Here is a 26,895-nt window from a genome sequence, read left to right as displayed (position 1 = left end):
TGTGGAAATACATACATTAGAGAGTAACACTTCGTTGTTTTCTGCAATGTGCTTGATGCTGGCTGGAAGACCTCTACACTTCAGGCTTACTACGTTGCCTATAAGAGGCCCAACTTTCATAGATGTTTATAACACATTTAATGCCAGAGCAACTGGTACCAAAACCATTTTGAGTCTCTAGGACTATATCAAGTTTGCCCCTTGGATCCCTTAAAAGCACCCGTACTGCAGCTCAAGACAGGTCCGAGAATCATTTCAATTTTTTGCAATATGTTTTCTGCAGCTGTGTTGCGTTAGACCCACACAAGGAATACACCTCATCTCTGCATTTTTTGTTCTTCACATACACTTCAGTCATTTCTATAACTGAGTAGAAAAGACCTAGAAGGAGCAACAAAACTTAAAAGTGCTGGACTGGTGATGTACTGTGCGTGTGAATAATTCCCTTAAAGCTCACTCTGGATGCAAAAGACCAACCCAACACAGAACAAGCAGACTTCTAGCTCTGCATAGCCAGTTCAGGGCAACACCACCTGCCTTTAGCAGAAAGACATAGGTGCCAGTACAACAAAGTGTTATGCTGACTGACTTAGCGCCTGGTCAGCACACCATGACTATAAACATAGTATCTTGCCCCCGGGGTACCAAAGGCCTCAATGTATTTCATTTCCCTAGCTCATTAGCTGAATTGTCCACTGTTTGGGAAGGAAAAACATTTCACGAATGTGCAGAAAGAGAAGCAGAGTAATTAGTATGCATTACTTGCCTAGCTTTGATTCATACGCTGTTGAAAGTGGAACAATTTAAGCCATTTATGAAGTGACTAAACAGCTCTGTGACACTTCCATAGCAAAAGTTACTCTGATAGATTACCAAATAAGCTTTTTACACTTTTCCCCCAAGCAAGTTTCTGACAAACAGTTTCCCCTCAAAATAATCTTGGTGTTTATACACAAAAGGTATAATAAAGCCACCATAGATGAAAAAGAAATGTCAGATTATTAAAGCTGGATACAAATTCATACAAACTGAGAGGAGCTTAATTCTTAATGGGTGGCAATAGCCAGCTGGCTTCTCTACAGCTTTCAAACCAGAATGAGCCCTGGATATACTGGAAATTACATAAATTACCTTGTTTTCAGATACAAAATTAAGGATGAAGACTGTAAAACGTTGCACAGCAAAGCCACAAGAAAGCAAACAGTTTACAGCAGAGTGTGAACAGAGACTACAGCTTACCCATACATGTTCGGCAGTGCAGAACTGCGGATTTTACAGTGCAATGACTTTCTGAGGTAACCCATTATCCATAAAAGAGAGCTTGGCAACAAAAACCCACTGGGAAAAAACCCACAAACTTCTCATCTCATTAAGAAACTATTAACTTTCTCTTGGTGTGAACTCTGAGCAACTTCCAGTCACGTCTTTTTCTATTCTTTCTAAGAGAAGCAGCACGAAGATCCTTAAACAAACCATCAAGTCCTGCGACCTCAGTAAGAACTTTATCCAGTGGCAAGACAGCTGTATACATAACTCAATCCAGTCACAGGAGGCTTCTGCTCTTTTCATCTGCTCTTTGCATCTTATCTTATTTGGAGAGGGAAATAAAATTCTGAATCCCTGACAGGCAAATGTTTCACCCAGCAGATTTTTTTTTCTTGATCTAAATATAGCACAGACTAAGAAACATCTGCTTGAATGAGCCTGCATCCTGTACTACCTCTTTCCTAAGTTCTTGGGAGCATGCCATTAGTCACTGAGATGGTATTATTTTAATTGTCTGCAACATCCTGGAAGTTGCAGTGTTTCCATCATGGGCCTCTATCCATTTAAGTCCCATCTTAGCCATCTCCTGAAAGACTGCAGTTAAATAAGACCCTTCTGTATTTTGCTGAATGTAATCAGAGAACAATTATTTTTGAGTTAATACCTTCCCCAGGAGTACAGAGATATTCTGTAAGAGTAAAATATCTATCTTTCACCATTAATTTTTTCATTTTTATAATAATGGCTTTTGGATATGAAGTCTGCCTTTTCAACAGGCCAGGCAAAGAAAGGCACGCAGTTTCTGCATGTAAAACCTGCAAATTCCTCTTTCTGCCTCTGTCCCCCAGCACAGCGTTGCAGCATGTGTATTACCACAGGCACAGTTACTGAAGGAGCTATTATTTCTACAGGGTCAAATGTTGATAGTATTCCCCAACATGTATATCTAGATGCAGAAAGGGGCTAATGTCTGTATTTCTGCCTGTAAGTTTTGGCTTTCAGGACATGCAGCAGACAGAAAATGCATCTTTTTAAAAACAAAACCCATAAGATGTTAAACCCCCTGGAGTCTGTCTTCCAGGGTCTTTCAGTGATATTCAGGATGTTAAATGCCTGTATTTTTTTTAACTAGATAGAATTATCTTTAAAAGCTGCAAATATCCCTATCTATTCTACGGTTATAAAGGAATTAATTTCCTATTCAGCATAAATTCATCCTTTAAGTGAAACCAAGTTGCTCACATCTTCCTAAAATTACACTAACTACTACTATCCTGTTAACATTTCTCCCATTTCTTACTCGAACAAGACAAAAATGTCTATACCTTAGCTTAATACAGTATAAAGGCCTACTTCTGCCTCACTTTTACCAAGCACTTAGTGCTATTTCAATAGTACTTGGACCTAAATTTCATCCCTTTTTCCATGCAAAGTAGCTACCGGTATTGAAAAGCTCAAGAGAGAAAAAAGGTTGCGCTGGGGAACTGGATTCCAGTCCTACCGAAGCAGTAAGCCACAACACACTTGAGTGTGCAGCCACTGAATGTGTTTCTCATTTCAAATTTAAAAAGTGTCCTCCTCAGCTCTCAGACTCAAGATGATCAGCAAAAGACCGGCCAGAGACTGCACTTTGTATCTTTTGCCAGACCTGTCACATTGAGCATTGCTGTGCTATAATGACACAATTAAAATATTAGAGAAGCACAAGCCTGAGAGACAGAGCCTTTACACTTAGATGGGGGCAATCCAGAAGATGCTCTGTTGCCTGGAAAGGGCACACACAGGAGAGGGCAGCCTTATTATGACATGCAAATTTAACCTGTAGACCACCAGCACAGAAGGATCAAATACCCAGGAGTGACAGACAACCACAAGAGCAGGTCTGTCATCTCAGGATTCACCCCAGGATGAAAGGAATGCACCACTGTGTGATGGACACCCTTCCATACTGGATAATGCAAAGGAGAGCATATTTCTGGCAGTGAGACAAAGCAAGATCATTATCAACATTATCAACAAGCTTTTTTGAACCAAATAGACATGCCTCATAGCTAGATCTGAATGTAGGGGCAGCACTGTGGCCAGAGCAAGGCCTCCTCTGCCTTCCCCATGCACTGGCACCCTCAAAATGCTGCCACCTTTTTTCAAAAGCTTGCACAGGCTACTGTTCATTACTTTGGTAATGAAGGCTTTTTATTTGAAAACTTAGCCAATTCCACTTCCCTTCTCTTCATTTCAGCCTTGGTCTATTCTAGAGCAAAATCTAGCTTAAGCAAGACAAAAAAAAGAAGAGACACATCTACTAACACCATTAAGCATACTGTGTATACATAAAAAGTGCTCTGAGCTATTTTATCATCAACTTGCCAGAATACACACAAAAGATTATATGTAAAAAAATAACAGGCTTTTAAGAGATCATTCTCTTCCACTTACAGTCAGCCTGGTCTGTATTCCCACACTTGACTCCAGTTAGGAAAATATCTGTTGCTCTACTTTGGCACTACAACAAACACCTGGCTTGGACAGGATTTCAGTCTTCCCACTCACAGCTGCTGAGAGAGACATTTTGGAGAGAGTGTGTGTGTGCACATCAGTATTTTTGTGTGTGGAAGAGTTTGAACTCAGATCAAAATGCTGCTCATCTCTACTTTGTGACACATTTCGCAGCAAAGACTATTGAGACTCCTGCTCCTGTGTTTTGCACACAACCATTTCTGATACCTGTTTATTTAAGAAATGTTATCTTTTATCTGTGCAACTTTTTTCTCACCATGTACCTTGCTGTATTATTAAATGTCAAAAGGCACAGAAGTCATAAGGGTTTCACTGTCTTGCAATGGTCAGTTTCAGATGTTAAGTTGTATTTTATTCATCCTCAGGCTGGGAATCTGTCAGGACACAGTACTTTCAATGCAAAGATCCTGATAGGGATATTTATGATCCCAAACACTTTTAAAGCTTGCCAGTGCAGAGTTTAACTTCAGTACATCACTTACTGAGAAGTTTGGCTTATAGATTGAAATGTCTTACTAAAAATCAATAGTCACAACCTTACAACTTTAAAACTAGTAATAACGTAAAAGCATCACAATCTATATATAGCAAGAAACTGATTTTCTCAGATCACCACTAACCAAAATGAGTGATACCATTACACAACACTGTATTTCTGTTTTCCCTGAATACATCCTTTTTTTCCACCGAGAAATGTTGTCTACTGAGGTTAATCTATGAACAGTCTGAGAACTTTTATGTTATTTTTTCATGTTTGTAAACCACAGAGACTTCTACCAGCTTGTAACTACCTCCCTAAAAAACTTCTGGAAGTGTTCAAGACAGACAGTATTTTCCATGTGCGTCATAACAGGCTGCTGCACACACACCACACAGCCGCTTTGTGCACAGGTATAGCAAAAGTCTGTTACTTCCAGGATGAGTGTTTCGTGGCAAACACATTGCTTCTGAAAGCAGAAACTGTGCTGATTTACTAAGCATGAGCAAAAAAAAGAGTACTGTGCAGACACTGAAGGGCTGATGCTTCCCAGAGAAGCTGGGAAAAGTTGTAGGCAAATTCTGTGTCAGGTATAAAGGTTATGTAAATCTACAGGGAAGAAGTTGTATTGGAATGCTCTCATCCAGATGAGAAGCATTCATTCAACATGAAGTATTTCTGGGGAAAAAAATAAAACACACTAAAACATCCTACTTCAAAAAAATCAAGGGATTCGATGGATATCAGAGGCTTCAAACTCTCTAAACAGCCAATAACTCAGACAAACAGCTTTTCTCAGCTCCGTGGCTCCCTCCAAACTGTCACATATAAACAGGGTTTTAACTCCTCATGTCTACTTTTTTTACCAGGAAAACACAAAAAGATGCAAGAGACAAAATTTACCCTGAATACTCAAAGGGCAAAAAGGAATTGGTGGTGTTTTGATTTCTTCGGGTTTTTTTTGTGTTTTGAGGGTTGGTGAGTTGGGTTTTTTGGTGTTGGACTTTTTTGTATTCTTTTTTTTTTTTACTTAACTTTTTACTTAACAACTGAAGCACCTCTTTCTGGTTCAACACCTAATGTATTATCCTACTACTTGAACTCCCCTCTTCACTAGCTAAGCGTGTACGTTAACTTCTTCACAATACAGCAGAAAGGTTACGTTGCTTACAGGTATGCACTAATTCATTCAGTGATTTCCCACATCCTGCCGGAGAAACACAATTCTCCTGCCAACAAAGCATGGATGACTTTCAGGTTTAGGGCATTTTTATCTTCCATCTGCTTTGTGATGCCTTCTCAGTGCTCCACACGCATGTTTGATAACAAACAACATGCTCTTGAAAACAGATCAGAACACAGAAAGCACAAGACAGCTTTGAGCTTGCTATTTATTTCTTTGCACCTGAACCAAAGGATTAGTCTACTAAATATGAACCATGCATCTCACTCTCTCATCTGTATTTTTTAAGTAGAATGCAAATAAATAAAAACAAGGCCTTCCTTACATAAATAAGTACTTTTAAAAATTTTCCTTATTTTATTGATTATAAAGGTCGTCCACACGACAAAAACAAAAAAATCAACATGTGCACATCAGCCACTACAGCACCTTTTCCCCAAAGTCCAGGCTGCAAAAAGGCTACCATAGTAACAGCTGTGTGTGCTTACAGACTCAAAATAATATCCATTTTCCCAAAGTAATAAATCAAAATAAAGAATTTTTTTTTCCTTTTCAATAAAACATTATTATCTAGGGGAGCAGTGGCAACATGCCAGCACATCTGGATCAGCCTCCCAGAATTACTCAACAGTGACTCACAGATTAGTCTGCTTTTCAGTTTTTTGGATTTTTGAAAGCAAATCCTTTTACAGTCTCCATCTTTCATCACTACAACCAACTGTACTCCATTTAAAAACCATTCCGGCTGTTGCTCTAAGAAGAACAGGTAATGAAGAAATATATAGAAAAAATGAACATGTTTCAGCATCTGACTGCTCCTGTGCTTCATAACAGGTAATGGACCAGTGCCATGGGCTTGAGAAAGTGAAACGAAAAAGCTGCCCCCTAAGGATAGTTTATGAAACAGCATTTATATTTTGTTTGAACAAGCAGAGCCCTGGGAGAGCACTGGCAAGGAAGGATCTAACAGAAAACTGATGGGGGAGCTATGTACTCACGTCTAGAGCTAAAAAGTAATTTAATCCTGACCTCCTTCAAAGACCAACTGCCTTGTGCTTTTGTTTCAAGTGCAAAGCAGATGTTTCCCACACAAAAAACTCCCATTCCTATGCTCCACAAGGTTTTGCTGAAGAAGCTACTTAGAATACTATACCACTGAACAGACCATTTCTCAATGCACGGTGAAGGGAAGGAACACATACCAGGACATGCTGTGATCCAGAAGCTTTTTGTATTTTCACCAAGTTTGAACACTGAGATTTAACATGAGCTCCAAAGAGAAACCAAGTGACCTAAAGTTGTCAAAATTTGCCACTATGGTAACTAAAATGCCTTACTGAAGTCCTTATTTTTGTTGTAGCCTGTTCCACCCTCTCCCATGAGCTTATAAATTCATATGATCTGTGTTCTGAATTGGAGCAAAAAATGAACTTGCTGAAAATTGTTTGGTTGAATTTTCTTTTTCCTGGTATATCAGTTCAAGCTTTGAAGAAGATTAAAATTGCAATTATAAGGCAAACCATTGTCATTATCAGATAAGCTCTTTAGTTTGCAAAGAACTGTCAATATACAAGATAAAAATGCAACGAGCAAAACAGAGAAAGAACCAAAATCTTTCTGGGCAGCAGGGTTGCCTTAAGTAGCCTTGTGCCTCTGCCACACATTTCAGTCTCCTGAACCGTGTCAGTCTAACCATGGTAACTCAGACAACTGGAGAGATGGCTGGATATAAAAAAACCACAAGTGCACAGTATCTCCCCCCACAATGCTGTGTTTTAGCTGTACCAGTTCCAGTTTCCTGATCTGACCCTCCCCCCTTTCCCGTGACAGAACAAGCATGTGTACTTGCACAACAAAGCAGACAGAAACTGCTTCTGAAAGCAAAAAATAAAAATAAAAAATTAATTAAATAAATAATTAAATCCTTAAACAGAACAACCACCCTACCCCAGTCCACTATCCACAGTGAATTACAAATTCAGTAAGTTCGTAAAAGTGAAATTCATCATACAATAGGGGTTTTCATTATGTCCTATGGTAAGGTTCCAACAATGAAAGCAACATTAGATAATACCAGTTTTAAGGCTTGAAGTTTTACCTCTTTAACGTGAGTGTGAAAGGACACAGACATGTCCAGCAGGATCTTGCGCTGCTCCACACGCCTAACAAAATCCTGTATCCGGTCTTCGAGCTGATGGGCAGCTTGATAAATTTCCTCCGGGTCACACTCCCCAGTCTGAGCGAGCTGTTCTGCTGCTTCTAGGAGCTTATCTGCATTGGTATATGTGTTCTGTAGAGAAATAAGTTAGTTTCACAGGTTTAAATGAAAAAAAAAAGTAATTCTATTTTAAAGCTGCTCCGCTAATGAAAACAAAATGACAAAAAGGCCCTTGGAATGTATTTTTCTTTCTTCTTTTCTTAAAGAAAGTAGAATATAATCTTACCAAAGATTTTGTTAGATTTCTATATACTTTAACTGTGAATAAATTAATTTCTTAGCTCCTTATATCTATTCAAATGTCTTCCTGAATTCCTTGGAATTAGTATTTTATATTCACATCTAGAATAAAGATCGGCCTAAACATCTAACTACTTGCAAACTTGCTTCAATACTGGAGAAATCACTACAGTGAGGGACAGAAGTCTTTTCAAATATGTATTACTAGAGTTGAAGAAGTTCTAACTGCTGGTAGAGATGCTTTACATCCAGTCCACACATCCAGCAGGAAGGTGGAAAGTGACCAGGCACAGAAGGCGAACATTTCACTCCATCCTTACAGAAGTGAGGCATCCAAAATTCATGTGTCAAGCGGATCATTTGTGAAACAGCAGCAGCACAGGAAGATTCAGAAGTCAGCTATGGCTGAGTGCCTGAATGGAATACTGTCCCAATACATCACAGGATTAACAAATGCAGATCAACAGTCCCGCAAGAGACTTGGGCCTAAGCAGAAAAAGAACAGAAGTCTGGTATCTTGTGTGCTGAGAGTGCTATGGTCCAGAGAAGATGTCTAACAACTCTTAAAACTTAGAATTTCCAGTCTGCCTCTATAACTTTCTCATTAATTCAAAACAGGACTGAGTCCAGGCATTTGTTATCATTTGGTTGCTCTTTTTGAGCCTAACCTTGGGTTTTCATATTTTAGAATGGTTCTCAAAATACTCATCAAGAAAGCTTAGAAGGATGTTAACCTCTGGAGAAAATAGACTGAACCCAAGTCTAGACTAAAGAAGTTTTGCTTATGTCACCACATCAGGTCTTCTGATAGGTTTGCACCACAGACTAAAAAAAGAAAGCATTCTTGACAATATAAACTACACCTTTTTCTTTTCAATTCTGTCCTTCCATGTTTTCCCAACGTCAATTCCATCAGGTAAAAACACTGCTGGCCAAGATAAATTAAGCCTATGCAAATGTACTTTTCTTTGCCATAAATATAGTATCACACCTCTAATTAACATTATAATATCCACGAAAGTTAAATCCAAGTCCGGCCCTAAAACTGTACTGAAGGGCAGGAAATAAGACTCTGCCCCAGGATATCAAGCAAATTACCAGACAAGCCCAGGACAGATTACATGACTCAGTGCAGCTTTCATATATTTGCGGGGGAGTTCCCCCTTCATTTATTATGATCTATTTATGTAAGGAATTAAATCCATGCTGTTTCTTGAATTTGACTATGTACTTCTTAGTCCTTCCTTAACTTTCAGTTTTTTAATTGCATGGAGGGATAGAGAACTCCTCCCTGGTTTCCCTCAGCAAGGCTGCAGAGACAAATATAAGTTTACCTTATTCAGTGGGGAGCACACTACTCAACACTCCAGACCACTGTTTCAGGCCATGCTGGCCCAGAACACACTCTGATCTGTGCTTTGGTATTTTGACTTCCATGGTTGCAGCTCACACGTGTTCAAGGGGCAAGGTCGAAGAGCCTTAAAGGCACTCCTCAAACAAAAACTACTTCATCAATCCAGAGCACCACACCCAGTTGCAGATGGCTGAAACAGAAGTCTCTCATTTTAATGAAAACTTTATCTCACATGTGAAGCATTGTTTACAAATTCCAGGAGTATCTTCCGCATTACACAGGCCCAGGCATATCCGACTTCTCTTTCTGTAAATGGGATGGTGAACTGTCTGTATTCAGAAAAGATCACAACCTGGATGCTTCTTCAAAAGGGGTTGTGATTCTCAAACCCAGCAGCAGACACATGCCTTAACACACAAATTTCACTTCCAAGTAGAGCTGAAATACAACATAAATATTAACTGCCTATTGGAAGAGACATCACAGCAAATAGGCGTTCGGTACTAACTACTGCCTTTCCCAGTTTTCTGCTTACTTCTAAACAATGCTTGGAGAAAACAAAGGAGCAATGCGAAGATTTTGAAAATGTTGGTCGGAGGAGACAGCCACCAGTTAGAAAGCAGAAAGTTAGGCAGAAAGAGTAGGAGTTCTCCCATGATGCTGCTTATGCCAGTTTCCTAAACTGGCAAAGACTTCACCATGAAAAACTTTCCTCAGAATATCTCCACTAACATATCCTCCCCAAATCCCAGGGGAAAGGAAGCAGCCCTGTAAGAACTTCAAGATGACCTGTAGTCCATCCCTCTGTGCCCCAAGATCTGAGTCTTTAATAGGCATTCTTCTCCAAAAGGCTGAAAAATTCTCTGTATGGAATTTACCACCTTCTGCAACAACATATTCAATCATTTTTCCAGTCTTCCTGTTGAGAAACCTTATCTACATATTCTTCACAAAAAACAAACACCATATGTTTAGAAAGCATATGAAGTGGCACGTCACAGAAAACCCAAAGGCTAAATTTTAGTGCAGAAATAAGTACAACTGACCATAAATACAGCAACAGAAGTGAGTGGAGGTATGGACTGAACTCAACACAAACTGCAGTTTATTGCACTACAGAAAGAGAAAAGAGACACAAATGGATGGAGGGAGATCAACAGAGGTATACAAATCATTAAAGGTAGAGAAAATTAAGATAGATTAGTCATTAACTACAGTGGATGCTATTGTATTTAAACATCAGACAACACACTTAAAATGAAAAAGCAAAGTACTTTTCATCTAAGGAGCAATTAAATTGCGTAACTCATTGCCACAGGATCTGGTGCACATTCCAAGACCATAAATGCGTTCAAAAAGTAGCTAGCCTAATTAAGGAAAGAAAAGTCCATCAGGGACTATTAAAACACTGGTTCTGATGTATCCTTCAGTTCCAACATCAAACAGGCCCAGATAACTGGGAAGGTAAAGGTAATTTTTTAAGCATACAGGTCCCTTTTCTTTATGCATCTGGTGATAGGCACAAGATACTGTAAGACATGGACCTTTAATTTGATGTACTGCAACCTTCATGAGCAAAATTTGGAACCAGTTCAAATACATAACTTTTTTTTAATAACCTTAAAGGAGAGAGCAACTGGTGGTGGTGTTTAAAAGGGGTATTCAAACACGAACTTGGAAGAATCTTTCTTGTACATCTCTTGCACCAAGAAGACTTGAGTTCTTTACTCAGATGCAGTCTGCACATGGAGAAAAAGAACTTACCTGTGGAAAAAGATCCCATTAATTAATTCTTGTCATATATCTTTTGTGTTTTCTGAGCATAGATTACTGTTAAAAGCAGACATAGATTATAGTTGAAACACAAAAAGCTAATTTAGAATTTCACGTGGAAGCGCATGGGGAAGTAGAACCACAATACTGACCTGTATCCAGTGTTCCTAAGTTGAAAATACATGCCCAAAAGTGAATCAGTTATGCACAAATTTGGAGCCCTGACACTTTGACTAAATGGTCTCATGGACACAAAGATGATCATGGGGAGAGGGGAAAAAAAGAAAAAATGGGTAAATAGAAATTGAACTGGACAGGCTTTACATGAAGAGAGCAACACAATTTTACAAGGGTGGGTCCAAGTCCAAGTATGTGTGTGTAGGAATTTATCAAAAGAATTTAGGGAGAATCATTAGCTGAGTTTTATCTATCTATTTTCTGAAGTGCTAACAAAAAGTGTTGAAGAGAAAAAACAAACTCATTTCACATGAATTTTAAAGTGAATAACTTGTGAGACCACAGCCTATTGACTACGTAACTTCTTTTCTATTCAACATACAGCTGAATAATATCTCTTTGAATGCTGCTGAGGAAATGGCACCTCATTCACATTAAAAAAAGAATGAGGGAGGAACCAGAAAGGAGGAAAAAAGAAATAACAATTTTTGCTCCCCTCAAAATCAGGAGTTATCCTTTGATCAGGAACATTTCAACATTACTGCTGGCTCCCTGCCTTTCCTAGAACATTGCCATGCCACCGACACTTCACTTGACACTACTTTCTCTCAACTTCTAACTAGAACTGACTGAAATTCTCTGACTATGCCTAGGGTCCTATTAAAAAATGAAACAAAACAAAATCACAACAACAACAAAAACCAAAATCCAAAACACAACAAAGACATGGACCAACCAGAAATGTAGGTAGAGAGTCAGTCAGCTGAAAGTAATTGACACTTTAACAAAGGAGTGCAGATTGCTGTTTTATACTTGAATATAATCTTCCTTGTAACAGCAACAACAGGAATGCCTTTTGGGGCCTGCTTATATCCAGTTTTAGAGCACATAAAACGAATAACTCAGAGGGTGTGCCTTTCTTGGCAGTAACTCGCTACACATTCAAGAGTTAGAGATGAAAAAGTACTTGTTAGATCATTTTGTCCATCCTTCTGTCAATAGAAGATAGTCCCCTGTAGTATATTTAAGTTCTTTGACCAATCTAAGTTTTCTATCTCCAAAAATAGACCTTCCATCAAATCCCCTAAAGAGATAATTTTAAACTCTAGTAACATTTAGTTTTATGAAGTTTTTGCTAAGAATTTGCTTTACAATTTTCTACTTTAAAGTATAATGCAAATTAACAAGACACTTTTTTTAACATCCCACTAACAGTTCTAGACACTTCATCCCCTTTGGCTACTCAAACATTTTTTCTTCTTTGCTCAAATAACACAGTATTAAGTATGAGATCATTCAGGTTTTCTGAAGTATCTTATGGAAATAGATTCTTGCTTGTCTGACCCAGAAAAGTAAGTATTTCCACATGGAAAATATTACGGCTCTTACTAAAAATGAAGTATTAGACATGCATTTGGAAAATCTAGCATATATATAATCAAAAATAACAACACCTATTATTTTTGAAAATGTTATAGGAAATCAGTATTGAGGAAGCTTTCTGATGCTATTTCAAGTCCTCGGTCACTGGAGGACCATATTTAAAACAAAATTTTATCAAGAGCCTCATCTTCCACTAAACAGGTAAACTGTAAACACACTTGTGATGCATCCACCATAGTATATGTGACTGCTGAGTTCCTGCATGTCACTTCAGAATTTTCTAATAGCATTGTCTTCTGTTCTGACTGAAGGGCCACTATGTCAAACCTACATTAAGGAGACTTTTCTTGATTAATCTTAGAGATTCTTACTCTTACCAATCATTACGACTGGACAGATAGTGAATGTTACCAATGGGGAGGATTCTGGCCTTCAGTTTCCTTTGCAGGGTTTTATTCAGATCACATGCCCTTTTAGAGGATGACACACACACCAACTTCTTGTTAATGTCCCTATATCCCTTTGAATCTCTACGTCTTTTGACTCTTTTTTCACAGAAGAGTGTTTTGAAGTTCTATCGGTTCCACTTAACTTCCCATGGAGTCCTTCTATGGAAAAAGCATTGGTATCAGTGGTTCAGAACAGGAGCACTGTAATACAAACTGGACTGTATTTAAAGAATAAACTTCAAGCCAGATCAGCCAGTTTGCTAGCTCACCTGGTTTCCTTAGGAATCTCCCCTCTTCCTCCACATGAGATTGTGGTGAGAGGATTTGAGAGCTCTCCAAGCTTAAAGTCAGAAAGCAGGACTTTTAATTGATCTCCAGCCTCTCTTATTAGGCTGCACAAAAGTTTAAATCCTAGAATCCTACAGAACTAAGTTACTTTTAAGGAAGAGCTTTCATTCTTCTGTGAATCAATATTTGAAAGCATACTTTTCAAAATAATAGTAATGATAAATAATAGCAAAGCAGCCCTATTGTGCCCCAAGACTCCCACTCTGTGGGACTGCGGAAGTTTGTCTTTTTCTATCAAAGCTGGAGCACAAAAGAGAAATGAAACAAAAACTTGCAACAGAAACAAAACAGTCTGTTTCTGCAACTGAATGTTTTGTAGTGGAGCTCTTTGTGCCCAGCCCTTCAGTGCAAAAGCAGGAATTTTTCATTTATTTCCATGGCAAGTGTACAGTCCTTCATGCGATTGCTTTTACCTGCGCAACCTCTTCAAAGTCTTCATGGCGTTTCTGCAAAGCTCTGGCTCGATGCAGCGATTTTCCCACTCCAGTATGCTTGCTAAGAAAAGCTTCTCCATGGTTTTCAATCCAATCCAACACCTGTGGTACAGAAGAGAGACGCACAGAAACTCTGAGTTGACGTACTGAGTGTTACAACAAAAAGAAACTATTCAAGAAACTAAGAAGCTGTAAGGGGACTGCTTATAAGGAACTTACTGTTGGATTAAAACACAGTGTTGCCATTGAAGGACATTGACTACATCTCTTAACTTTTCTCAAAGCAGAAACTAAGCTCAAACTAGCAAAATAGTATGATTCAAGATTATAAGTTTATTTTGAAGGACAAGCTCAATTCTCTACATTCATCAATTTGACAGTAATCTGATCCGAGTGGTGGGACCCCTCGTGAGGGTCTCTCTAATCTGTTTATGCCTTCAGCTGACATTTTTCTGCAATGTAAGACTAACAGAGTTTGCACACTACTGGTGAATAACACAGTGAAATTTTATTTTAGATGAGAGCTCGCTTCTCCTTCCACAGTCAAGAAGAAAGAATCAGTAGTACAATTTTTAACTAACACAAGAAAATTGAGTAGAAATCATTGTGAGATAATGACAATTCCTCCGTATGGAGGAATTTGCCCCAATTCTGAAGTATCCTCTCAAAACATCACATATAATTGTTTATTGCAAATTTTATTGCAAATTTAATGAATGGAAGACATTTTAAGGGCATTAATGTTTCTACCACAAGGATTGAGTTGGCAGCTTTATAAATAGTAATAACTGTACACGTAATTAGTTCCTGCCAGTTAACAAAAGTTATTCCTGCACATAAACCAAATTTCTGGTGAGTGAATGAACAAAAACATCTGATCACTCTCAAAACTAATACATCCTAGCCATATCTTAATTCATTAGTTAGAATGCATACGGTATTTAACTTTTTGGAAGATACTCAGAGGTCCAAGAATGATGTTCAAAATTAAAGACAACTGCATATAAGCAGTTTTCTTAAGTCAGCTAACCATTTTTATACAGTATTTATGTAATGGTGTAGAACATTCGTGCTAGGTGTTCTTTTTTTTTTAAAAAAAACATGAATAGTTTAGTTTGTTTTGAATATACCTTTCAAAAGCCTGTATCTTCCCTCTTCTTATCTACTAGTGTCCTTTACTCTGATTCCTGAAGTTGGGTGAAGTTTTTCCCCCCTTTTCTTGTACTGAAAGCATTTAATGCTTAGTGTAACTAAAGATAAAGACTTTTTTTTTCCTTTTTGCTTCCAAACAGGTTTGAGAACCACTTCTGCAACATCACTCATGACTACATTCAACACACATGTAATCCCACACACTATTTCTATAAAAACATTCATGCTTTCTTTAGCAAGAAAATGAAAACATGATTTTCTTATTTATCTTGACTGTTCAAATCCTTTTTGGTTTGCAAACTCTCTCCTAGTGGACATCTTCAAAACAATAAACAATCCCCTAATACCACAAAATAAGCCACTTCAAATCACCAACACTTCATTAAATCTACATACTTAACTTATGCAATATTTGTTTTCCTAGTAAGTATTGCCAAAAGAATTTTATTGTGTTTTAGGTCATTGCTAGTTTTCATTTGCTTCTTTCAAAGGAAGGTATTGATCAGAGAGAGTGAGGAGCCAAACATGGCCTCAGTTACCTGTGAAGTTTATACTACCAATACTTTTGACTAGTTTCATGAGACTACTCTGCTTTTCTCATTATAAAAAGAGCTAAAAAGAGATATGTTTGGATGAAAGAATTAGACTAGATTCTGGAGACTACTAATAGTTATAAGCTAACAAATGAAATCAACAGCAAAATCAGTCCCAGAAAGCATGGGATGAAAAGCAGAAAACAGCCCAGAGAGAATGATTTTTGCTCCAAATAATGCTCAGTAACTTCTCAAGGAAGAAATCGTCATAGAAATCCAGTACACAGATCATGACATAAACCACTCATGTAGAGAAACATTGCTGGCTTTCAGTGAAACCAGGATGAATATAAGTGTTATTAATGCTCAGCCTTCTTACCTTGATTCTTAACAAAACTGAGGAAGCCCTCTTTATCTGGGAATTTTACCATGTAAAGGTAGAGTCACGGGATGCTCTTGCTCAGCAGTGAGAGCTTTGCGTACCACTTCAACCAAAGCATGATACAATTAGTTGGCACTGATATTAGCCATTTAGCAACCTTAACTTATGCATTTTCTTCCTCTTCCTGGAAGAAATACGCATTATAGAAACCATCATACTGACCCACTAAGGACTCTTCTACTAAACTAAAAGCAAATTGAATTCAGTCTGGTACTAAGCAATACATAGGAGTTTAAGAGGCTCAACACTTTTCAGTGAAAGGGTGAATAATATCATCCTCCACTGCAGCAAGTTGTTTTAATTATGCAATTAAGCTCCAACTGCAGTCTCAGCAGAACCATCCTTATGCCCAATACAGGATCTAGAAAAACGCATATTTTTCTAGCATCAAACTGAATATAAAAGAAACTACTATGGAAACATAGCTTCATTTTGACAAAATCATTGCTCATGCCTGTAAAATAAGTGTTTTATGTATGTTGCTTGTAGAAATAAATCTGATCTTTTGCAGATCCAGCACGCTCATTTTCACCAGTCTTTCCCACATTATTATCCAGCCCTTACCCCCCACCCCTTTACGTACTTTGCACACACTCATTTTTCTGGTCTCCACCACTTACTTGCTGCTGACATAACATTCAGAAGGGGAAGATGGAAACCTTCATATTTCTAATCTTCAGATAGTTAGACTGTGGAAATACTCTCTCCCCAAAAGAACCATTTTACACTGGAACCACCTTCAAAAGTCACGTGGGAATCACACAGTGAAATCATGTTGATGCTGAGCAAGTAGCAAGCATTCATGGCCCACCCTTCATTAGTCAAGGCTGAAACTAGTGACTGTAACAGCAAAAACCTATCTCTGAGGCAGGCAGATCAAGGAAGAAGAAACAGCACATTTATCCAGAATGGAGAGAGAAGGCACACAAGGTCAGTAAGAACCAATAAATGTATGTTTTGGGAGAAAACCAACCAAACAAAAAGAAAACAAACAAAAATCCCAACAAACTTCCTACCAGTATGTTTTACTTATTTCTGGCTTGCAAGCCATCAGGAGTGTTTTTCAAGCACCAAAACATTGATCATACGAGTGTCAGCAGTATCACTCTACCAGAAACATTATCTTTACATTCAATTTTGACCTTTCATGGCCTACAAGTACAGAACTCCATGTTGCTGTTCCAAGTCTACTTTACTGCTTCATATCAGCATCAGAGCCAGCTCCTTTACTTAGGTAAAAGGCTGGCTCTATTATCCACTTGGTAACTCTTGTTAACACTTAAGTATGAAATTATACTTTTACTAGCATGCTTTATATTAGAAGGCTACATTAAACAACTGAGTGCAACAGCCAGTGGCCAGAATTTTCAGAAAAATGTAAATTAACACCCTCTTTTTTGGTGTTAATATACAAACTAACCAGAAACTACAACATCTCCAGGCATGTTTCTGCTATCTAGGGGCAAATTCAGAATTCCATTCAGCTTAAGATGGTCATAGGTTTTCACATTTCGAATTTGCTGTAACTCACATCTTCTCTATTATTTTTTATTATTTCATATGCTACTTTCCTTACTACTTATTTCAAGACATTAGTGGATGGCGTATGCAGATAGCACTACAATGCTTTTGTTGATTTGGACAGCTCTACTGGAAACAGTTTCACCGAATACAAGAACATGCAAGATAGAAGAAAAAAAACTCAATGAGTTTTCTAAGGTAGAAGTAACACAATGTCAAGTACCAGCTCAACACAGCAAATTCCCTTTTCCAACTCAGCTCTGTCACTCACTTCACACTTCCATAAACTGATTTATTTCATTAATCCAGCGGAAAACAACGCCAGCAGAGGGAGGAGGAGGAAATCAGACTCACACTAAAGGACAGTTATAGATTCACTTACAACGCACTTGGTTGCTTGCCACTATGTGCAATTTAACTATAAACAGTGGAAAAGAGCCCCCTTAGTTTGACATGAAAAAAATCCCCGCCATATATAACTTTATTGACAATAATTTAAAAAAGTTTTTATGTTAGTTTCTAAATCAATATTAATTGAATTTTTTAAAGTTTGAACAAAGACCAGGAAGCCTGAGAGAATGTGCAAACAAAAACTAAAGTATTTTAGAAAACTGCTTTGGAGCTCCACATAAACCATTCCAGAAGTGTCTCAGATATAAATTTAACTAACACCTCAAAGCAGAGTAATTTCATGTACTGAATGGTGTTAATGATTATTCAATTGAAAAGCTAACATTTCTCAGACAAATTAAGATGATCTGATAAGGTTGTTTTGGTTTTGTTTTGCCAGAAAAAAAGCATCCTTATTATTCAAGATTGCTTTTTTCCCCTGATGAATTTTGAAAGCTGAGAGAGCTACAATCTGTCAAAGCAAGGCTATTCCATGGAAATATCCTTATTTGCTTGCCTGTTATCTTTAAGATATCTGCTGTGGCTATTGGATTAATTTATCTGCTACAGATGTTGAATTGCCATCGTCTTACAGACTGACCTGCACTGAAATCCAAGTATGAAAAGCTGTATTATGAAAGGGAACATTAAGCAAAATTGACATTGTGATTCATAAGGCAGTGCCTAAAATACACCAGTATCTGTAAAGTTAAGTTAAAGCAACATAACAAGGAGCTAAAGTTCCTTATGCACCACTTCAGAAGTTAACAGTCACTACAGGGATAAACCAAAGGAGAACCCAATCTCTGGCAGTGATAATTACTGGATATTAAGGGAAGGGCTTAGAACCATGGCAAGTAAGGGCTGCATCTCTGTACATATCTAGTTCAAAATTTCATGTGGTTGATAAAGATGTGCACCAGAACAAAAGGTCGCAACTTCAAATTGTCAAGAGGATATCTTGCTATCTTAATGCAATATCTGCCTTGCAAAGCATATAAAGGAACCACAGGCACAAACAGGAATAAACATATTTCTCCAACCAGTAGGTAAGGCATGTACTGAATAATAAGTTGAGATGGATCAACCTTCTTGAGCCACCTGATTCATAGTGAAAACTTCTCGTATACTTACAATCCACATGCATGATTTGGATAACACATTTTTGATACTGGAAGTTACAAAAACAGGTAAAGCTGTCTACTTTGTTGTTTTCAAATCTGTGACTACTTGATCTTAAATGCATCCATTCCAAAGGCTGACGGGTCTCATACTGAAAAGGAAAATCCAGCTTCTTGCTGAAGAACATGGTGGTGACTGTACAATAACTTGAGGCTAATGAAGGGTTATTTGCCAGTTTCAAAGAACAAAGCAGTCTGAGAGCTAACTCCTCCACACTGACTTTGGAAATTTTCATTTTCTGTTCCTTCCTGCAAGCATTTTATTACTCCCAAGATAATAAAGGCAAAGACTAGGAACAGCACAACAAGACAATCTGCAGCATTTAATGAACACCTTTCCCCAGGGAACAAACTGCCTGCAGCCCGGCCTACAGGCCTGAAACTTGAATTATGCACCTGGCAAATTACCTCAGGAGATCACCTGGCCTAGACTGGCTAAGTAGGCCCTACTTGAACTGAATTCAAACTAAAGGACAAAGTTTCACCACCCAATCCACACTTGGTGGCACTAGACTACTGAGAAGACCTACATTTTTCTCTGTGAGAAGCAAACTACTGTGTTAATTTCATTTTCTGAAGATTCCTTATGAAGCCTTTTGAGTTTCAGAGGTGATTCATTTGCGGACTGTGCTCATCACAGGATCACAGAATATTTTGAGTTGGCCCTTCAATGACAACTCATGCAAGTACCAGCACTGACTCTCCTGACTAGTTACTACTTATGTTGTTATCTTGATGAAGAGCCTCAAGAATTTTTACAACGGCATAACGGAGTTTTCAGTTTGGTTCTCTAAGCCCTTCCTGATAATTCATAACATTGACTCTACTTTCTCCTACTTCTTTTGTCAGCTAACATTTTTCAGGCCTTTCTGCATCCTTTGCCACATCTGAGTGTTGAGAATTTTAATAACAGCCTGTCTTTCAATATATGCCTCTTTTCAGACAAAAAAATAAGTAATAAAATTTTAAAAATTGTACTTAATTTACTGCTTAAGTATTTATGTTGTTTAATTACATAAAAAGAGAGTCACCACATATAGAAGAAAGTTGAGCTAACAAGATTGCTCACTCTCCCCACCATCTGCCTAAATTATCTCTTTCAACTACTGTAAATTATGAAAGCCAGTTATTTCACTCCCAACTGCTCACATCCAGTATCTTCTTGAACCAGCTAAGTACAGAAGAAGAAAAAAGATTAGTTTAACCAGAATGTATAACTGGCTATCTAAAAACCCCACTAGGAAGTTCCTGATTTGTGAACACTTTTATGCTCAAATGAAAGATCACAATCAGCAAATACTGGCCATCTTTACTTTTCATGAAGATGAGTTATTAAAGAATAAATTACTAATGTCTCTGTCAATTGTAGCCCAAGGCCACTATTTTATGTTTATTAAAAATCCATCAACCAAGAAATTCTAAACAATGTCAAAGATACTAATGCCTGTACATAACTACTAAATTTTATGGATGTTGTCATAATGATAAAAATATACCAGCTAATAGCCATTAATTCAAGAACAGTGCTATTACCAGAAAGTAATCTCATCTGTAACTTTTACAACTCCTTATATACCTACTCTTGGGTTTTAAAGAAACATGATTAAGCCAATTACGTACCACTGAGGATCTGAAACTAAAAATTTTACAGAATAGCACTTTTAATTTTTTGCATACTACTCCTACAAGTCTTTTTGGCACTTCAAGTCCAGAATCTTACCTAGAATGTGAATGTCAGCTTCCAGTACAATCTCAGAATAGCTAAATAGAAAGACTAAAAGTCTTTCTCATCATATCTGACTCAAAGTAAATAAATTAATTTAAAACCAGAAAAAAATGAAGTAGGGCTAACTTACAAATATGATTACTATCCATACCAGCCAAAACCCTCTGATAACACACAGGACTTGGTATCAGTCAGTCAATTCCATTCAACTATTCAACTGCTGAATGAAAGAACACAGGGTTTAGCAGTCAAAACTCACCTGTAATGCAATCAGCTTGGAATCACAGGCTGATAGAATACAAAGGCATTTAGACAACATGAAATAAAACCTACTTGTTGAACATCCTGTTGAAAAACGCACAGCTGAAGCCGTTGGTGCAAGCGGACCTTTCGATGCTGCCAGATATTTTCCAGTTGGCGCTGGTGGTGCAGTACTTCATGGATGACATCCAGAACATGATGAACTGCTTTTGAGTAGTTGGCAGAAGCAGTGAGGGAATCGGAACTCCCAGGAGTCAAAGGTCTCTGGAGTTTGTCAAGGAGTGACTTCCCATCTTGGCTCACCTGACCACCAAAAACAATGAAGAATTACTTGTCTTGCCAAAAGCTTGTTAGGCTACTATTTTGTTCCCCCACCCCCTCTCCCCATTTTAGATGTCTTTAAGAATTCAAGGAACAGTGATGAAGATTTGGGTTTTATTACAGACATGATTATGACATGCGGCTGTTATAGAAAAAAAAAATAATTATATTCTCCTTCTCTGTAAGATAACTTTAGGAAGTAGCACTCTTCTAAATAACAGCCTGTCTTTCCATTTCTCATTATCTTAAGATAATATCTTTCCTTTAAAGCGTTGGGGATTTTTTCTTTGTTTGCTTTGGGGTTTTTTGTTGTTGTATTTTTTAAACAAGTCAAGTCTAATTTAGAATATTCAACTCTTTCTCTAGTCAACAAAATACCTAAAATTAAGCATTTGTTCAGAATTATCATTCCAGAAGCATCTCTCTTTTCATTTGCTGTAAAGGTGAACAGGGACATTACTACCTGTAGGTTAATAATCATTTGATGAATACATTTAAACTAACAGATATAAAACTTAGGACATGATTCTATCTGGCACAATTTACAACTTCTAAATTATTACTGTTACTGGTAAGCCAACTGCCAACTGTTGTTACAGCAAACTTAATTAAATCACTTAAAATCTTTCCACGCAGCACAGAAAGATACTCTTTTCCAAAATGTGTTTAACAACTGATACTGACTAGAAACATTAGTCATTTCTAATTGTCATCTTCTCTGATTTAAACCACAGTAGAAATATTAAGATTTACCTTGTATGGTAATTAAAAAGCAATAATCCTATCTTATCTGGTCCCTGTTACCATTCAGTGTTGAAAGCACTTTTCATTGGTGTTCAACTGTTCTGTCACTTTTAGCATGAAGCTCAGAGAACTGTTGTAATTCAGTATCATTCAGCTACCTGTAAAGAACTTTTCACATAGCTCATCAGGCAGGAAAAAAATCATCTGAAACCACAAGACTGGAGTGTAAACAATAGTCTGAATCCATCAAATCAACATAATGTCAGAAATAGCAAATTTGACAAGGCCTTTCCCCAGTGGCTACTTTCAGTAATTTTTTACTGAATCTAGGCACATTTTAAATTTGCTATTTAGTAGTCAAACAGAACCAAATGAACATTCTTTTCTAATAATTAGATTACAATGGAGCTTATTTTTTTCTCAGTTCGAATTTAAGCTTTTTCATTTTAGTAATAAGTATCAACAGAGAAAGTGAAGCTCACTAGTGAAAAGTAGCCCCTGTAAAATCAAGTTAGGATGAAAAAATGCATAGTCCATAGTAGTAGTTATAATAATATTTTTCCTTTTTGTATCCAAAAGAATCATCTAGTAAGTCTTTCAAATATTTCAAGATAATCGACTTCAATTATCTATCCAGATTCCCTGAAATTCAGGTGAAAAAAAAAATTGTAATGGTCTCGATCTGATTAGTTTATTAGCTTTACAAACAAATGACCACGCACAGTTTTTCTTCTGGAGTTAATAAAGTTTTCTTCCTTCCCAGAGTGTGACTACCTTAAGATTTCAGTGAGATGTATAACCTTATCTATACATATAACTTCATTTAAGGCACAGCTGTTGGAGTTTCAGGCACACCAGTTATCTCAGCTTGTAAGCTAGTAAGTTTCTTTATTAGTAATATACAGTAATTACCCTCAGTAAAATCAGACTGTCTAGTCTTAAAAGCCTCTACTTCCTTAAAATTACTGTCTTCTACTTTGCAACCAAGTCATGTTGTCAAGACACTATAATCTAAAATGAATGACAAAGTGTTATAATTTCCGTAGTGTTCCTCTCTCTCTTACCCCAGTGTTCATTCATCATAAAATGAAAGGAGCTCTGTACTGTAATAGAAATGAAGTCATACATCTAATAATGATAAGCAATAGTGGTGTAATATCTTGACACAGAAAGACACCTCCATCAATCTTCAAAAAGGAATGCATGTTTAAAAAACACAAAATAAAACCACCTGCCCAGAGAAGGAGCACAACTTGTACATAAACATACAATTATTACTTCTGCTAAAGCTATTGTTCTACCAGACGGCAAAAAGTAATGACCAGAACTCAGAAGAAAGACACTTAAAGCTTGCCTTTTTTTTTTTTTTGAGCAGTTATAATGAAAAATTTGTTAAAATTTCTAGCTATGCCAAAGTGAAAAGCTACACCTTTAAAATCCTAAATAAAATTTCAGGGTATTTGCCAGAGCAATCCTATAATCTACCTGTCTAATTTATTTTCATAAGGCATCACCAGCAAGCAAACAGTATTTAACATGCTAATCCTCAGTAGTTATTTACACTTAACAGTAGGCTCATCCAATCACATTCCTGATGAAAAAAAAACCAAACACATAAAACCAACCCAAAACAAATAGAACCAAGTAGAAAAAATGCCACTATTTTAACCTGAGTACTTTATAATAATTATTCTAGAGAGATCTAGCCTTCCTATTCCTTGTTGCACTCTCATGGAGCATGCACTCCAGCTTGCCTCTCTTCACATAAATCTATTACAAATGTGCTATTTCCCTATCTCTTGTTTTAGAAAGGGACCCTTCCAATGACGAAAGGTTATAATGAAGAAAAGAAACCTTACTACAAAATATACTCTCAAGAATGAGTTACAACACTTACATGTAGTAATATCACAAGTATTATCACCAAAGGTATGCTTCAGTATGTCATTAGATGAGCTGACACAGCACGGTGGCGTAAATCAAGAAGAGGGATATCGATGTGTATTTTACACAGAAGAACAAGAACTCATGTGAACTCTGGACATCTGACTCATGGTCATAAAGTTTATATGCAGGCCCCAAAATGGCAGGTATTCAAAAAAACCCAGTTTTGATACACTAACAATAGCACTGATCATCAGCACTAATCTTATCTTCCTTTACTACTGAATGAAATGTAACCAGACTTAGAATTCAGCTTCCTATAATAAAGCTGGTTCATCACAAAGTAGCTGTATCTTTAATGTAATGTATAAGTCACAACCGTTAATTCAAATCCATGTGACCTCCTTTTAAAGGAAGGTGCAAGCTGTGGCCTAAGCTACCTCGAGTCCACTGACCACTTTTAACAAGATTTAACCAAATGCATAATTTTATGAGTACAGAAACTACTGCATTTAATCCACACTAACATCAGTCTGATTTAATAGCAAAAACAATTTTACTTTACGATGAGAACAACCTGGCAAAAGAAAGAAAGATAAGTAAAGCAGGAAATGCAGAAAATACCTGTTACGTAATAGTGAAGTGAATACCCATTTGATTTCTAATTTCAGCTAAGAAAACTTAAACTTTCTCTTTTCACAAAAGAAAACTCTAGATTTGAGGACAAAAAAAATAGATAGTCATCGCTTTCTAGGCCATCTTCAGAAAAAGCATTTCATCTTAAGTTGTAAATGCAATCATTAGAAATACTGACAAATATGATTCCATTGTGTGCTGAATCCAAGATTACAGCAGCAGCACAGGATACACTAGTCTTACAAATGATGACTACACAGGCATGCTGGCTCATTTATGTGTCTTTGAGGTTGATGAAACTAAGTGTATTACCTTCTGGCTTGTCAAGTGACAAGTCCTTTGATGGTTAAGCCTTTTCCGTGAGGCAATTTCAGCAATGGATTTTCAACAAAACACATTTAGAGCAATCCATGCCAACGGAATACTTTCCCAAAGAATACCCAGCTAAGTTCCCTTCAAGTAAGTATTTAGATGATAGTATCAGACTGCTATTAAGAGGTAGTAATATGTGAATGTAAATTAAAACATACTGAGTACACTGCATAGGTTGTTTGTACCACGTATGGTTCCACCTTGCCTTTTAAATTTCTTTCAGAAGATTATGGGGAAGATTTAGCACTTCATTTTTGAATAATAGTAGTAAAATCCAGTATACTAAATTTAAAAAGAAGCCTAGTACCTGAGTTTCCAATTAATGCACTATGCAACAAGAGATGCCAATTCATGATCCAAACTTAACATGACACAATTTTACCTAAGGAAACAAACAAGATACTTACCTCAGAGTAAGCCAAGGTAATATGTTCATATATCCCTTGATGATGATGGATAGCATCTTCTAAGTCTTGCAGTTCTGAGGGAAGCTCCACCTCACCACAGGCTTTACACCATGAGTCCACATTGCTCATGTACTGCAAGAGAGAAAAAACATTCTGCTTGATTTTGAGTTCTACCAGTGAGTACACACGTGTTGGTAATATTCAAAAGGACAGGCATCTGTGCAACAGCCACTGAAAAATCCTTATGGTATTTGTCTCTGAAACAGTTAAGATTAAGTTTATATCAGAATAGAAAGAAATATTCAAGTCTGAGTATACTTGTGCTTTTAGGTATCTGAAACTCTTTGAGCTGTTTAGAGGCAGGCAGGCTTAACTGTACATTGGTAGCCTTCAGAACTGATTTAACTGTTGGCAATACTGATGCTTCAGTTTTACTCTTGCTCTTTTTCTTGATTTTGCAGCTACGAAAAAGTTTGCTTCACCCTGCACCTACCACTTCAGACACATGAAAGCCAATTAAGGTCTTGTCTTCACAAGCAGGTAAAACCTCATGGGATCATGAGGTTTATCACCTCACCCTTTTTAATCTTCAGAGAAAACCACGTTACTTTGTACGCGTGTGCACATGCAGACAAAGAATTACTGGTGAACCGTTCACTGAAACACCCCATAGTTGTCTTTTGCTGGAAAGAGTTATCAAGGAGGCCAGGGCACAGCAAATTCACACCTCTGTCTCCAAAGCCCTAACTTCTACATGCAAAGAAGCACTAAATCCATTTGGCAAGCTACTACAGAAGCAAGTGTGTAAGGGATTTACAACTTCAGTGGGGGTCTCTTAGGACTAACACTGAACTTTGAGCATACAGCTATGTCAGCATAACAAGCCTTTCAGGGGAAATTGAGGATACTGCTATAGAAATCTCTTATGTAGACAATTTAAGTTATCCCTGAAGTTTAAGTCGTCTTGACAGACATACATGCATGAGTTCCGCAAACTTATTTTTCACAGCTAGGGGGCATGAATTTTATAACCCTGTTATGCTAGGAAAGGAAAGAGAAGAAAAGAACCTGTTTTTCTAGGAGTTTTCATAGTTGTTAAACCTAGTACAGCCAAGCATATGATCTCTTTAAAGTAAATTTGTCCTCTATTTATGTCAAGTTCAAGACTCAAAAGTTTTAAGAGACCAAGCCATTTGTCTCATCACACATATTTTAATTCTTGGAGCACATGAGTATTTTGAGGAAAAAGCAGATCATTTCTGGTACTATACTATTGTTTCAAAGCTGGGCAGAAGGGTGATAGAGTACTTAGCTGTAAGAGACTTATTTAATTCTCATTTCACCAAGGGCCAGCTTAAAAAAATCTCTGATGTTAAGCACTGAACACTAACAGAAGCTCCATGGGGGACCACAGAGTTACATCTCTGGCACTAGTTAGCCCGCACTGAAAGTTGGGTGCAGTCTTCACTGCGTCTGACAGTAGGCAGCAACACTTACCTGCCACT

General features: G+C 37.4%; 1 protein-coding gene across 1 annotated transcript in view; it reads right to left on the bottom strand.

Annotated features, from left to right (window-relative positions):
* The window catches only part of TRIO (trio Rho guanine nucleotide exchange factor), a 249,037-nt gene that overhangs the window by 126,991 nt on the left and 95,151 nt on the right, over nucleotides 1-26,895 (bottom strand). The window contains exons 8-11 of the mRNA XM_032710013.1: nucleotides 25,391-25,522; nucleotides 21,099-21,329; nucleotides 13,800-13,922; nucleotides 7,543-7,734 (exon numbers count right to left, since the gene is read on the bottom strand). Of these exons, the coding sequence (XP_032565904.1) occupies nucleotides 7,543-7,734; nucleotides 13,800-13,922; nucleotides 21,099-21,329; nucleotides 25,391-25,522 (678 nt within the window). The remainder of the gene's footprint in view (nucleotides 1-7,542; nucleotides 7,735-13,799; nucleotides 13,923-21,098; nucleotides 21,330-25,390; nucleotides 25,523-26,895) is intronic.

This window comes from Chiroxiphia lanceolata, chromosome 1 (genome assembly GCF_009829145.1).
Source record: "Chiroxiphia lanceolata isolate bChiLan1 chromosome 1, bChiLan1.pri, whole genome shotgun sequence".
NCBI lineage: Eukaryota > Metazoa > Chordata > Aves > Passeriformes > Pipridae > Chiroxiphia > Chiroxiphia lanceolata.
This window is presented reverse-complemented; position numbering and strand designations above follow the sequence as displayed.